This window comes from Mytilus galloprovincialis, chromosome 5 (genome assembly GCF_965363235.1).
Source record: "Mytilus galloprovincialis chromosome 5, xbMytGall1.hap1.1, whole genome shotgun sequence".
In the NCBI taxonomy this organism is placed as follows: domain Eukaryota; kingdom Metazoa; phylum Mollusca; class Bivalvia; order Mytilida; family Mytilidae; genus Mytilus; species Mytilus galloprovincialis.
In genome coordinates this window covers 44,977,400-44,992,007 of record NC_134842.1, presented here as the reverse complement: position 1 = coordinate 44,992,007, position 14,608 = coordinate 44,977,400, and the positions used below count along the sequence as shown (strand labels likewise).

Here is a 14,608-nt window from a genome sequence, read left to right as displayed (position 1 = left end):
TTTTGTTATGTTCATTTTTGTTACATTATATTTCGGGTTGAGAGATCTTTTGCTACGTGCTACTCGTTAAACATTATTTGAAAATATATGTGTATTTCATTCATAAAAGTTGGATTTAGGATTTTTTGTTTCAAAAAAGGATTCATTTTTAAGATATTATGAGTATATATTTGCTTATAATACCGGATGTCCATTTTAAAAGTATTATTAAAGACATAATTTCAATACACAATGGAAAGTTTAAAGTATATAAAGGGAGTTGAGTGCAATGTATATTATAATTCATCAGTATTGAAGGAGTCATTACACCGGCCTAACCACCCCAAAAAAATATATTTTGATACAAAAAATCTCACACAGAATAGAAAAGGCTACGTTTTCGTGTTTGATTTAAGAGATTTGAACAAAAATAACATTTCATGTTTAATCCTATTAAAAATCCTCGATTCAGTCAAACCTTTCTTCTGATATTTTGCGATGTTTCTAGTTGTTTAAAGTAACCTATTTCGTGATCAAATATCTTGAATTTGAAAAAATACATGTATCTGTGTTTATGACAACCAAAATGATACTTGTTTCCGTTTTTTGTAATTTTTCGATACTCAATTTTGAACAAAATTCCCAGATTTTCTCAAAAATTTCAGCCAAACGTCTTCCATTTTTTATCTTATATAATTTTTAGTCTTCGGGGATTGTTTTTTGTGTCCTCTTCCCTTTCTATTTTAACTGATTGTTAAGGGGCAAGCATAAGGTCGTGTCCGTGCGTTGAGACCGATTTATTGGCGCTGGGCTATTTTCTGCGTTTGTACCGGTCGAGTTGTCCTATTTGCTCCTTTACCGTCTTCTATCTCAATTTCATGTTTTAAAAGTATCTTTACACTACTAAATGAATGTTAGTCATAAAAGGTCTTATTGGTCGTAATGGTATCTGAAAAGTCTTAAAAATCATTATTCAGTCACATTCAGTGTTTCACAAGAATGTCCAGTTCAGACAATCTCTTGCAGACAATTCAGTAAGATATTATATTCACAGGAAGTCAATAACTACTGAAAATTCTGAACATTGGATGCACAAATCTAAGTTAACTGCAACCGTAATAGATAAGTTTGAAATGACTAAAAGACTGGAAATTTATTTTATCAGATTATCAGGAACTGTTCAGATAGATGTGCTTGTTTTACACTAACATTTACTATTAGTATTAGTACCGACTATTTTATGAATTATATCGAATTCTTAAAACAACGTTGAATCATTTCATCTGCAACACATTGAAATACTACATTATAATCTGAGCTTTGTTCTTTATTTTATTTTTCTGTATGTTTTTAGTATGCATATTTCTGTGTAATATGTAAATGATGTACTCATATATGCTTGAACGTTAATATGGTTAATTTATTATGTGATGTGTTTAAGACACAAAAAGTTTCCTGTATTTCGATTTAGCAACATCTCATACACCACTTTTATATAATTCTGTCAATAATGTGTGGTTGATGACCAAATAAGACTGCCCCTTTCAGAACAATAAGATCAGATTCTGTAAATACAACTAGATCTTTTCTAGGAAACGATTTCTTTATCCTGTCTTGTAATATTTCTGATTCAGCGAAGCCGCCAACTAGAAGTATAGTTGTCACTTCATCGTTCACAATTCTCAAACTTCTTTCTATTTCTTGAACTATTTGATGAACCGACGGGAGGAAAAATGCATACATTGTATCTTTAGCTATTCGAAGTTTGTCCCCAACTATTGAGATATTGTGTTCATGCTGCGATTGCGCTATCATTTGTCGAAAAGAAAGTTTGCGATATCTTATACATAACTGATCAAATACGATAAAAGGGAACGTAAAATTTATTGTTTTTCTTGTGTTGTTCTTGGTCTGTAGACGTTTCGCGCAATCGAATTCTCGTATAAGCTCCATATACCTCCCTGAATGCTCAACTTTCAGTGATTGAATGACATCTGGGCCTACTATTTCTTTCAATATCTCCAGGAATTTTTCATTCACAGTTGTTCCACCAAATGGACCACCGGAAGGAGGACATAGTTCTCGTAGTTGATATTCATTTGTTCTCTCATGCACACTGACATCAAAAGTTCCACCTGAAAAAAATCTACAGTTTTGTTTCCATGTTGTGGTTGGTCAATTAAAACAAAGGTTTTTTTCACAATTCAGATGACAGTCGTCTCTTATTAGTCTCAGTAAACATTTGTATTCATTTTATCTTTCTAGTTGACAAATCTATCAGAAAGGAGTGCCCCAAAAGTATACTTTATATGTTGCAATAAGAATGTGTACATGGATTCCCCACTCGCACTATCGTATTCTAATTTCAGTAGACCGTGAAACAGGGGGTCAAAACTCTAATTAGGTATTACAATATGAAACTTCCTTGACCAAAAACCTTAATCTGAATCGGGAAAAGATGGACGGACAAACGAACGGACACACAGACCAGAAAACATTATGCCCCTACTATCGTCGGAGGGCAGACAAATACTAAAAATCAATCAAACGAAAAACAATATTGGTCCTCGATGGTATCACCAGCCAAGTAGTCAGTACTTAGGTGTTGACATGAATATCAGTTGTATGGTAATTTTTATAAATTTCCTGTTACAAAAGAATGACTTTTTTGAAAAACTAAGGATTTTCTTATCCGAGGAATAAATTACAAGTACCTTAGCCGTATTTGGAATTTTTGGTTCCTCAATGCTCTTCAACTACTAGTATGTACTTGTTTGACTTAATAACTATTTTGATCTGAGTGTCACTTAGCGTCACTTATGAGTCTTATGAAGACGCGTCTGGCGTATTAAAATATAATCCTGGTACCTGTGATAACTAGGTATTTTTACTAACCTCCAATATCAATAACCATATACTTCTCTTCACTGTTAGTTTTCGCTGCAACACATTGGTTTAAATAGTATACCGATGCTGCCTCTGGTTCAAGAACGATTGAAAGCTGTCCCTTGTTTATGCCAACCCGTAAAACCAAATTAATAAAAAGTACATCATATTTAGAATAAGAAGTATTTTCAACTAATTATAAACATTAATTACGTACACGGCTTTACGAATTCGTAAAAATCAGTGCAGAAAGCCACAGGTAAGTTATCCGGTTTAACAGTCTTCTATACAATTTGAAAATTAACCTAAAACAATCACATAAACTTCATTATGTTTTCAAATAAACAAGCGTATAGCAAACCTTTTCTGCGCATTTTCTCATGAATTCTTTTGCATTGAAATCCCATAAACCAGGGACTGTAAGAACCCAATAAATATTCTCCTGAGAATAGTCTATTCTTTCAATTAAATGCTGTTCAAAATCCTCTTTCAAAGCCTTAATAGCCAACGGAAATACATCTATAGCTGCAATTGTCTGTTCTCGAATATCTTTGATTTCGATCTGTTCAGGTGCGACCTGAATAACAGAATTTAAAAAATATAAATGTATACAATGAATACGACAAAGAGAATAACGTGATACATGCTATCGATAGATCGATCTGTCACAAGACTATAATCACAATCCCTTCTTAATCGATATAGAGACGTTTTACTGCTTTATATACAATGTTGAGATTAGTTTGGTTATGTACAAAACACGCATACAATTATCATAGCAGAGTGCTTTGTCACTATCTTTTTGTTAAGATAAATTAAGAAAAAAGTATGCAACTAAACGATGGCATTTGGAACTTTTTTTAAGTTGAATACATGTGAAAATGAGCGCATTTTGTTTTAAACATATCAACATGATCATTGTAAGAAAATACGGGTTTTTATTACTCTTATCCGGTTAGTATTTAAAAAGGTATAGTCAAACTGTATTTGTCAATTGCTACATTTCCTGATCTAACACATTAAAAACGTGGTGAATAAATACCTTGGATTTGTGAAGAGCCATTTTGAATTTGTCGAAAAAATAATAGTTGTCTGCGTTCCCTTCAACAATTATATGTTCATAATCTTTTTCTGCGTCGTAACCAAAGGAAACTAATTCTTTGTCTCGTGTCATAAGAATACAAGAAGGAGTTTTAGACGAAATAAGCTGTTTCCCTCCAGAACTACATGATTGATTACATGTTATATCTAAGTGGTCAGTTTGGTAGGCTTTAACAGTTGAATATGCATATCCTGAGTAGCTTGTCCCAATGTCAATAGCTGCCACAACTGTAACTTCCTTTGGAACATATTCGTCTTGTTTACCATGTCTATAGAAGAGAGTATAATAATTCTAGAAGCTCGGCATTTGGTATATCTTATTTTCAATATCCTCGAACATTTTACTAGTAGCTTTTAATGAACTCTGCCAAAATTTAAAACAAATTTCAAATCATCCATAGCAACCGTGGTCCGTATATCTAATTCTGAAATCTTTTTTAAAACTATTTTAAAAGTTTCAAGAAAAACAAAACAAGAAATATAAGAATACTTACCCATAATCTAGTTCACCAGTTTCATGAAATGTATCAATAAACTGCACGATAATTTCGCCTGAAAAATAGTATACAGAATATATAATGGAAAATTTATTGCACTTAACACTGAACTGGTATATGAAATAATAATAAATATAAACACAACAAAAGAACTTCGCATGGAGGTAGAATGATAAACATCAATCGTTGTCAACTATTACTACTTGAACCACAAAAGGAAATACGTATACATTGCACAGGGTACTGGATAATAATTTGTATATACTGATGTGTAAGCAACACTACTCAAGACATTTATACTCACTCCGACTCGATAATTGAATGGAAGTTTTTAAGAAAGTCAGTGATATACAGCACACAATATATAATAATATTTCTAATTAACTTTTATAGAAATATAAACATCAATATACACCAAGTGTCACAATAAATGATTAATACCTTATAATGTTATTTTTTGTTTTACTTTCTCGATCATTACTTGTCGATTGTGTTCTTTGTTGGATGTTATTTTATTTGCCCTTTCTTGGAAGTATTTTAGCACTCGTTGTGTTTTAATTAAAAAAAAGTCTTTCGTTACACATATTATATGTGACTTTCAGGTACGTATTAAGATAATACTAATTTTCATTATACTCAATTCCCACACAACTGAAGGAATTATTTTTGGACAATGTTTACCATCGTGAATATTATAATGTCGTATAAGACTATATCATCTCATCCAATCAAATATCATTTGTCATTAATTTTCAGTTATAACAAATACAGAAAATATTACATAGCGTGAAATTATATATGATATTCATTGTTTCTTATTAGAAAGAAAATGGTATTATATTTTCGTGGTTCTGAATAAAATTATATAGTTAATGTTCCTTAATGCAAAGGCGACCTTTGGTTGGTTGTGCCATCATTTGATAACATCTCTTTTTCATTTTATCTTCATATTTTAACCGTTTTACAAGTCATTGAAATTAATTTATCTGAACGTTTATAGTAAATGTAAATCAAGAAAAATGCTTCAAACGAAATATACTTTCATGTTCTTACCATTTTCATCTTTCTCTATTTGGAATTTAAATGTTCTTTTCTTCAGCTTGTCTCCAGACGAATCTTTAAAATAAGGATTTTTTAGAGTAAAAACAATGTTACATGTCTATGCTATAATAACATATAACCCCTAATATACTCACTTCATGTATGTGCCATGTATATCTAAAACAAAAGTTAAAACGCCTTATGATTCATTGTTGATGAGAATCAAAGATTCGAATTCCATAAGATGGATAATTATCCTATTCTATCTTTTTTGTGTTTTTGGTCAAAAATCATTTATAGCTTCTCACGTATTCAATAACCTTAACAACTTCGGCATATACGGTATGATATTGTTCATTCCTGGTGAAGGTTAGTCCAAAGAAGCGTTATGGTTACATTTTTATAAAGTGTTACTCGTAGGTTTTATGTATGACCGCTGCTTACTATAAAAACTAAGAACATCTAATTCAGTTTTCTAGTTGGAAAACTATTCACTGAAAGCCATAACCCGACAATTAGTAACACTTTTGGAATAGTTCGATCGAGAATATCGAAAAAATATAGTCATTAGGCTATGGTAACATATCAAATCATAAAAATATGCATACCTCTTGTGCCTTTTAAAGACAACAAATCAACACTATACCCCGTTAGATTTTTGACGATGCATGTATGAACAACACGAACGGTAAAATATTAACACAAAAGGACATTTATACATATGCCATGTTCCATTACAAATTAGTTTTTGTTTTCTTTAATTTGACATATATTTTTATTTTTTTAATTATTTTGTATGCAAATTAAAAACTTCTCTCACTTACGCTTCACGTGCATTCCACTACATTCAGGGCACATTTGTCTCTCTACGTCTACCTCGCGTTCAGTCAACATGTGCATGAATGTTATAAGCATATCTTCGCGTGTAAGAACATATTGAAGAAAAATACCAGCTCTTTGTGTTCTTGATATACTACCAATATTGTCTAAACACTTGTGTTGAATAAAATCAGGCACAGTTTCCGTCTTATTCAAGGTTTCTGTAATAGCATCTGTTTCGATCTCATCCAATATCATATCATAGTTTTTTATAATTGTCTTTTGAATGCATCCTACAATGTGAATTTCAGGTTAAACAAGGTCGAAAAAAGTTTAAGTCCAGCATTTATTGCATTTGATTACAAAAACTAATCATTGATACTAGGATGAAATTTTATATTTACGCCAGACGCGCGTTATGGATTTTCTTTGGATTTTTGTATATTTGCTGTTCTACTTTTCATAAGGTTATTACTTTAAGGTCATTGCTACTTACTAATGAATAATTCTTACGTTTTGCTGATTTTATTTAATCATGTTTCATAAAAAATAAAGAGATTTTCTAAAAATATTAACATGATCAAAGAGAACAACAGTTACTATATATATTTTTTTTGTCATGGCGATATTACGCAAAGTTTTTGTATTTCTAAAATGTTTAAATGTCCATTTGAATTGGTATCTACATTTTCTCTTTTGACAATAATTGAGAGAACATTTTATGTTTTAATTCTATAATATTTATCCATATTTGGGTATTGAACATATTCGACTTTACTTTCAAATACAACTTTTTAGAGGTACAAAAAAGCTCAACTTTGAACTCATTGCATTATGTTACTTACTAGAACAATCTGTTGCATACTTTGGTCCAACATTTGTCAAAACCAGCTCTTCATCTACATAAAAAAAAAAGCAATATGCATTTTTATAAGATGTATCGCAGATAACATCCACCATCTTTTACAGTAAAATAGCATAAAACTATTGGTATAGATCTGTAAACTAATTCAGACAGTACAACCAAACAACAATTTTGAACAGTTCTTTTTGAAAACCTTGTGTTGACAGTTCTATTTTAGATATATTTCTGTCAGTTCTACCCAGCAAACATTCATAGTTTACGGTTTTAGAACAGTTGTATGGCAAACTGTTTATTCTGGCAGTTCTTACGGTATGTAAGAACTTATCCCTAATTTCATTTTTTTTGTGCGTTAAAAACTACTTGGTAGACATAACATCGTGATTATATTATTGAACACTAAATAAACAAGTAACAAAATTCAATAAAGTTCATGTTAATGATAACATGTATAAGTATGAAAAAAAAATCAAAAGCTCTTTGCAAAACATATGATTACATGCCAATACGTTCATATAAAAAAAAAATTTCAAGGCAGGACGTATGTTGAATAATGAAGGAAAAGCAAATATATTTTAAAGGTCAGCATAAGGGTTTTCCCAATCAATTCTATGTATACAAACTTTTCAACGTGTAGTTATTGCTTACCAAAAGTTTCATTTAGAAATGTATCTTCATCCAATTCATCAATTTCTACCAGAACAGAAGTTTTCTCTGTAATGCTGTTTTTTACTTTGTCACTTTGAAGCATCTTCCTTACAAAGGTTGTCATCGTTTTGGTTTCAGTTTGTCGTAGTTCAAATGATTTGTCTTTTGAAATGTTGAGTAAGAGATATATTGACCCCTCTCTTAAATTAAGAAGAGGACTGTTAAATACGTCTTGAACAGCTTGATCGAGAAGACCACCGTCATTTGCAAGCAAGCTTCTTTCAGTGTCTGCTGGAAGCGCTCTTAAACGAGCAGTTAATCTTAATGTTTGCCCACTTGGAATGAAGAGATCTATAAACATGTTAAAGTCAATTACTATAACGGCTACGTTTGACACTTTTGTATAAAATTGAATGAACATAAAAAACAACACAATACTTAAGAAAGGGTTGAATAGTGTTTGCATTTTGAATGAAGGAAAATGTTAGGTGAACGTCATTGAGACAGACGATCGACAACATAAAATTGTTGATATTTATTGCGCAAAATCTATAATTTTTTAAAAGTAGCATATTGTTCTATTATCAGTGACGATTTTACGTATAAAAGTAAATAATTCAGAATATAAAAAAAGAAACGCGTGTCCGAAACATTTAGTTTATTCCACATTTTGCTAATTCAGATCGGCAATCTAAAGGATATCTGACAGCTGTTTTTTTTTTCTGCAGCTGACCCAATATACTGACCGACTTTAGAAACGCAACACTAGATTATTCTTTTCAATTCTCAATTTCCAACATGCACTTATTGTAAACAAACTTATGAACAGAAAGTTCTTTCATTACTTCAATTTAAAAAAAAATGCAAATTCGGTAGTTGAATTGATTACGTCATTTTCAACATTCAAATATTCCGGTATACACTGAAACCTTGATGTCCCCTTACCAATGAACGTGTCACCGTCAACAGCAATGATTGCTTGTAACAAAGGCTAAAATGATTGTCAGGAAGGTCAACCAATTCTGTTCGCCGCGTTTTGGGTTTTTGTTTTGCACCTTCTGATTTTACCGTTGTTCCACCCATTACAATTGGTTTTGGCAAATATGCAGTTGAAACTTTAAGGCTTTAAATGTTTTTTTCTGCAGTCGATTCTTTGGCGAAACGTTTAGAGTATAAATCTGTGCAAAATGGCATTCAGCAATTTCATAAGCAGTTGACGTTGCAGCTATGGAACTGTTTAGCTAATGACGTTGTGTAATCAAATTCTATTGACGTTGCATTTTCACTACATGTTGATCTGGTCATTAAGGGTCTTCAAAAAAAATCCCGTCTACCGGTATGATTGTCGGAAGATCAGTAAATTGTGCAAGAGAATACCCAAATGCAAACAACTTTGAGAAGGTATCAACAAATCAATAAAAATATACCATAAATCGATGCATATCAAACATCCAAACGAAAGCAAATACAAAAAACAGTAGACTTTCATCTTTTGATGATTAAAAATCAAACAATACTATTTTTTTTTAATCCGAGATGCAGTGTTTGTCATATTGCTTAAAAGTTTTAAAGTTTTAAATAGTGTTTTCTTAAATATTATTTTAGTGTTAAAGTAGAATATATTTTCGAAGGAAAATTTTTCTAATAAACTGGGAATTTTTAGCTTTGTTTCGTCGACGAGATAACAAATTGAAAGATCATGCATTTAAAACTTTTGCAATTTAGCTTGCCTTGAAAAGGTGTAATAGGTCGTGTTGTTGTTAATTGTTCGGCTAAACTGGCATATCCTTCATGTTCCAAAACAAACAGAAATTTTGGAATCCAATCCACTTGTACTTTTCTAAAAACACAGTTAATGAACGTTTCGACCTTTTTCCTACGACCTTTTGACAGCTGGATCTCGTCATGGTCGCTGACCGCTATTACGTCGTATTCAAGCATTGTATCCAGGGTCTTGTTAATTTCTAACTGATCTTTTATATACTCTATGTGTTGCCGCAGACAGCTTTTGGTCACATTTTGATAACGTTGCTTTGCCTCTTCGGGAATTGCATTATCTGGGAATAAAATGAACTAAAAAAATTAATTACAACTACGTTAATCAAATCACATATTATCTTCATTTGAGTATAATTATATATTGTACTATACCTAAAACAAAAACAAACGTTTGTTGGAGAGTAAAAAAAAATAAATGGATTGCATAAACAAAAACCGCGATAGCCTTTCCCCACTTCTTACCCAACCCAATCACTTAAAAACTTAAAACACCTTAAAAGATATTGTATTTTACTTTGCATGTTATGTTTCTGCATTATGAATCAAACTTGCAATCGCTCGGTTTTTTTTTTTTTTTTTTATATAAATGTATTTTATTGATTACCGACAAGACAAAAAGACAATCTGAACTATGTCAAGTTGACCTGCACTTAAATTTTGTAATAGATTTTGACATGATGGAAGATATAATCTTTTAAATAATTTATTGAGGTCTGGAGCTGGCATGTCGGTTACTGCTAGCAGTCCTTTTTTAAATATGTTATCATTGTCATTTTACTAAGTTTCTACTGTTATATGTTTCAATATCGGACTCGACGCGAACTTCTTTTGCGAGTGGCCAAGTCATGAACCTCTTAATTTTGTCCGTGTTGTGCGTTGATTTAATTTTGATGAATTTGTATATTGTGGAGCTTAGTGTGGCCTTAAATCAGCTGAACTAGTAAAATGTAAACATTATTGTAAAAGGATTATTTGAGGCTCTGCTTAGGATGTATGATTTGTTTGCTGTGTTAAAGATTTATTGATGGCAATGGGCTGCTTTCTGCTCTTATGTCGGGTGTTTGCGTCCTTGACACATTTATCGTTTTTATTCTCTGTGCAATTAATATTTTGTTTTAATTCAACATGATTTCATTATAACGAGTTTTAGAAAACATCTTTCCTTCCGTACTGTTATATGTTCCAATATCGGACTCGATGCGAACTTCTTTTGCGAATGGCCAAGTCATGAACCTCTGAATTTTGTCCGTGTTGTGCGTTGATTTAAGTTTGAATAATTTTGTGGAGTTTAGTGTGGCCTCAATTCAGCTGAACTAGTAAAATGTAAACATTATTGTAAAAGGATTATTTGAGGCTCTGCTAAGGATGTATGATTTGCTTGCTGTGTTAAAGATTTATTGGTGGCAATGGGCTGCTTTCTGCTCTTATGTCGGGTGTTTGTGCCTTTGACACATTCATCTTTTCTATTATCTGTGCAATTAATCTTTTGCTCTAATTCAACATGGTTTCATTATAACGAGTTTTTGAAAACATCTTTCCTTCCGTATATATTTAATTTATTTATGCATTTCTATGCTAGATTTTAATCGGACGTTATGCCTTCCTAAATGATTCCAGTTCACAAAAGTCAACATCAAATATTCAATTATATTATTTGACGGCTTTAATTGAATTAGATTACTTTACCTGGTGTTAGCAATGTCCTTATATTAAACCCTGAAAGAAGGTTCAGAAATTTCCAACATTTTGCTTCGTCTGTTTCACACACTCGTTTAAGAATGCTTTCACATTGCAGAACACTTCCATGCAAACTTTTCATAGTTTGGTATATATCGTGATCTATCAATTGTTCTCGATATGATGTTTCAATAATTTCGTTTATATTTGTAGTTCCAAGAAACCTTTTCAGACAGCGAAAGTTTTGCCTTATCCGTATGCGTGCAGTGCCTGAAAGTGTAGAATGTCTTTCAACTCAAAGCGTTATTTTCAAAATGCTGAAAAACATGTTTTTGAAGAACATGAAAGGTTACGTTAAACAGGTAAATTACTTATTGAATCAATTGATGATAGATACTGGACGTTGAATGGCAATTGTGCCATGTATGAATGTAATCAAGCGAAATACAGTAATTTGTATATCGAATAACAGGACTGGTTATTTAAAGAAATGAATCTGACAAATACAGAACCGTTTATTTCTAATATATAGTATCCGAACTAAACCCTGCACAAATTAACATCAGAATCGTTCTACTAGAAATGTTCTATTCATTCTATGATCCAACATATTCGAGTATCATAAACACCAACTGTTGATTTCTTTCTTTTCTTTCGATTAATATGCAGAGACTACTACTATTGGTATATATAGTGTAGCTGCAAAATTGTGCCCAACAGATAGAATTTTAGTCATTTTATAGTCATATCGATGTAAACATGAACTAATAAAGCAATTCAAATATCGAAACCAATAGTCCTAAATGAGTTTTGAAGATAGAAGGAATATATCAAATGACATTCAAATTTCATTATTTCAAGGAAAGCACACAGAGCAATAAAAAACACAAAACAGCATTACAGTCAAACATCATTATTCAACCCGCTACAAAAACAACTCATAGACGAGCGACATGAACCCCACCAAACACCAGTGTGGTTGCAGGTGCTCCGGGCGATACTTGAAATATATCCGTGGTCATATATGACAAATATATCCAACAACTATCTTCCAAGTAGTAATTGCAACCGTTATATATTCGAAAAAATGACTTGAGCATTACCACTTGAAACCATTGTCTTGATCGTTTCCATTTACATGTTGTAAGTAACAGCCCTAATTCAAAGAAATCATGATAGGAATCATATATTTTTATTGATAGAGTGGATTTATTAAAACGAGATAACTTAATCTACGTTGGTATTTTTTGTATATGAAGCAAAACGGGATCAATCAATCAATCTGTCATTTGTTAAAAGAGAGAAGAAAGATACCAAAGGGACAGTCAAACTCGTAAATCTAAAACAAAATGACAACGCCATGACTAAAAATGAAACAGACAACCAAATGACAGCACACATGACACAACTAAAGAATAAACAACACGAACCCCCCAAAAAACTAGGGGTGATCTCAGGTGCTCCGGAAGGGTATGCAGATCCTGCTCCATATGTGGCACCCGTCGTGTTGCTTAAATATTGTAATTACGTTAAATATTGTAATTACTAGTATACAAAAGTTAACAAAATCAAAGGCAAGAGGAAAGATATTAGGATTGTAAATACTCTAACGTATATTTAGAACTTCTGAGTATCCACATGTGATTCGCTAAATTTAAATAACAAATATTAACATATAACAACATACCTTTGATTAGACTTTCAAGACTATCATCTGAAATAATTTATATGCAAAGCATCAATTCAATTCATAATACACATGTACTGTAATAATCATAGAAAACATGTGACTCTTAATGCATTTCGTATTACGTATATCAGTAAAAACACTTTACCATATACTGTTATCCGCCTGAGCTTTATTTTTCACTTCAGATAGTTTGAGATTGTACAAAATGTAAAACATGAAAACACCTGATCGATCTTTTTAACTTTTTGGTTATAATATTCATAAATAACCCTAAAAATATAATTATCATATCAAAAAATACTTGAATGAGATTGGTTTGACTGTTATGTTTTAATCGATTTAATCGATACTGTCAGGTAATAATATTTCGCAAAACTAAATGTCTTTTTGTTTTATCCTTTATTCGATGTTAGGAATATATATCTAAACATTTCCCATTGTAATGTAAACTAAGATCAGTTTCGGTATATTTGTCAAAAAACATCAACTGAAAGTAAGTACTTACGGAAAATATTATGTCCTTATACTTCACGACCTCGTGAAAATGAATCAATGTTAACAACTAAATAAACATATGCGTCGTATAATATATTAATAAACATTATCAACATAAACTTAATCTTACCGTTTGACATCATAAAGCGTAAAACAGACTTGAATATAGGCATCTGAAACATACCAACATTTTACTTTGCAACATCCAAATAGGTCATTAAAACAATAATATACTTATTGCAAAAACCAAAAAAAAAAAAAAAAAAACGTTAACAGAATAAAGTATTTGACAACAAGAATATGTCATTATATAAGAATTACATTGAAATAAGTAAAACACATTTACCTGGTATGAATAGGAGAAAATCAGCTGTTAACAAAATAAATATATACGATTTTCGGAAAACCATTTGACATTTTGTGTTGATTTCGTTGCTAAAAATAGTATTCAATTTCCTTGTGCAGGACAAGGCCATCAAGGTAGATAATTGTTATCAATGTAAAAGTTAATATGTTATCGGGTTGACAATTATAAATGTTATATTAAATATAGGATAATAAGTCAAAGATTTTATTGATATAAAATCAAAAATATTGATTGTAATCAACATACAAACAAAGAACAACCATTAATCATTACAATCAATTATATATCAATACAGAATATAAAAAAATATGTAAAGACATGTATATAAAATCTTGTAATGTTTCAATACTTTTTCTCTCTGTATATCTTTTTGACCGAGGAGGAACAGCTTTTGATATAAGTAATACAGTATATATAATATATTCCATAACATAACTCAAGTTAGTGAACGTCTGAATAAATACATCTTATCAATACCTTTTATGCAACATTCACTGTCATCATAATCAGTACTTCGAAATATGAAATAGAATGTCTAAACGATTATTGAAAGATGGTACAATATATCTGAAATATTATGAAAATGTATTCCTCAAATAGCTTTGTGTATTCTTAGTTAAAGTGTAATTTACTTTAACTTAAAATTTACATAGGGGTCAAAAGTTGTACGATTTTTACATATTTTACTAAATGTATTCTGATTTTCCAAGACATGTTTAAATACAAATTTTTCAAATAACAATTTCACTTTGAATTTGTACTATACC

The 14,608-nt window shown here is 31.1% G+C and overlaps 1 protein-coding gene and 1 long non-coding RNA gene across 3 annotated transcripts; both read right to left on the bottom strand.

The window, feature by feature from the left end:
- Window positions 1-3,178: 3,178 nt before the first annotated feature.
- LOC143075902 (uncharacterized) lies at window positions 3,179-8,215 on the bottom strand. The gene is made up of 7 exons (XM_076251482.1): window positions 7,834-8,215; window positions 7,169-7,222; window positions 6,329-6,616; window positions 5,517-5,579; window positions 4,461-4,518; window positions 3,908-4,235; window positions 3,179-3,442 (listed from the first exon to the last, which is right to left on the bottom strand). The coding sequence occupies exons 1-7, from the start codon at window positions 8,192-8,194 to the stop codon at window positions 3,194-3,196; spliced, it is 1,401 nt and encodes a 466-aa protein (XP_076107597.1). The 5' UTR covers window positions 8,195-8,215; the 3' UTR covers window positions 3,179-3,193.
- Window positions 8,216-9,541: 1,326 nt separating this feature from the next.
- On the bottom strand, window positions 9,542-13,902 carry LOC143075900 (uncharacterized). 2 transcript variants are annotated; one of them, XR_012978456.1, is made up of 4 exons: window positions 13,821-13,902; window positions 12,977-13,003; window positions 11,299-11,559; window positions 9,542-9,890 (listed from the first exon to the last, which is right to left on the bottom strand). It is a non-coding gene; the product is annotated as an uncharacterized LOC143075900 (long non-coding RNA). The 2 variants fall into 2 exon arrangements; XR_012978455.1 differs by lacking the exon at window positions 13,821-13,902 and adding an exon at window positions 13,605-13,733 and having other exon boundaries at window positions 9,543-9,890.
- Window positions 13,903-14,608: the final 706 nt, after the last annotated feature.

What these genes read in the sequence shown, in the direction of transcription:
- LOC143075902 (XM_076251482.1), bottom strand. Translation starts at nt 8,194, where the DNA reads ATGTTTATAGATCTCTTCATTCCAAGTGGGCAAACATTAAGATTAACT. An exon ending in ATTTCTAAATGAAACTTTTG is followed by an intron (nt 7,223 to 7,833) that starts GTAAGCAATAAC and finishes TTTTTTATGTAG; the next exon opens with ATGAAGAGCTGGTTTTGACA. An exon ending in ACTGGTGAACTAGATTATGG is followed by an intron (nt 4,236 to 4,460) that starts GTAAGTATTCTT and finishes TCTCTTCTATAG; the next exon opens with ACATGGTAAACAAGACGAAT.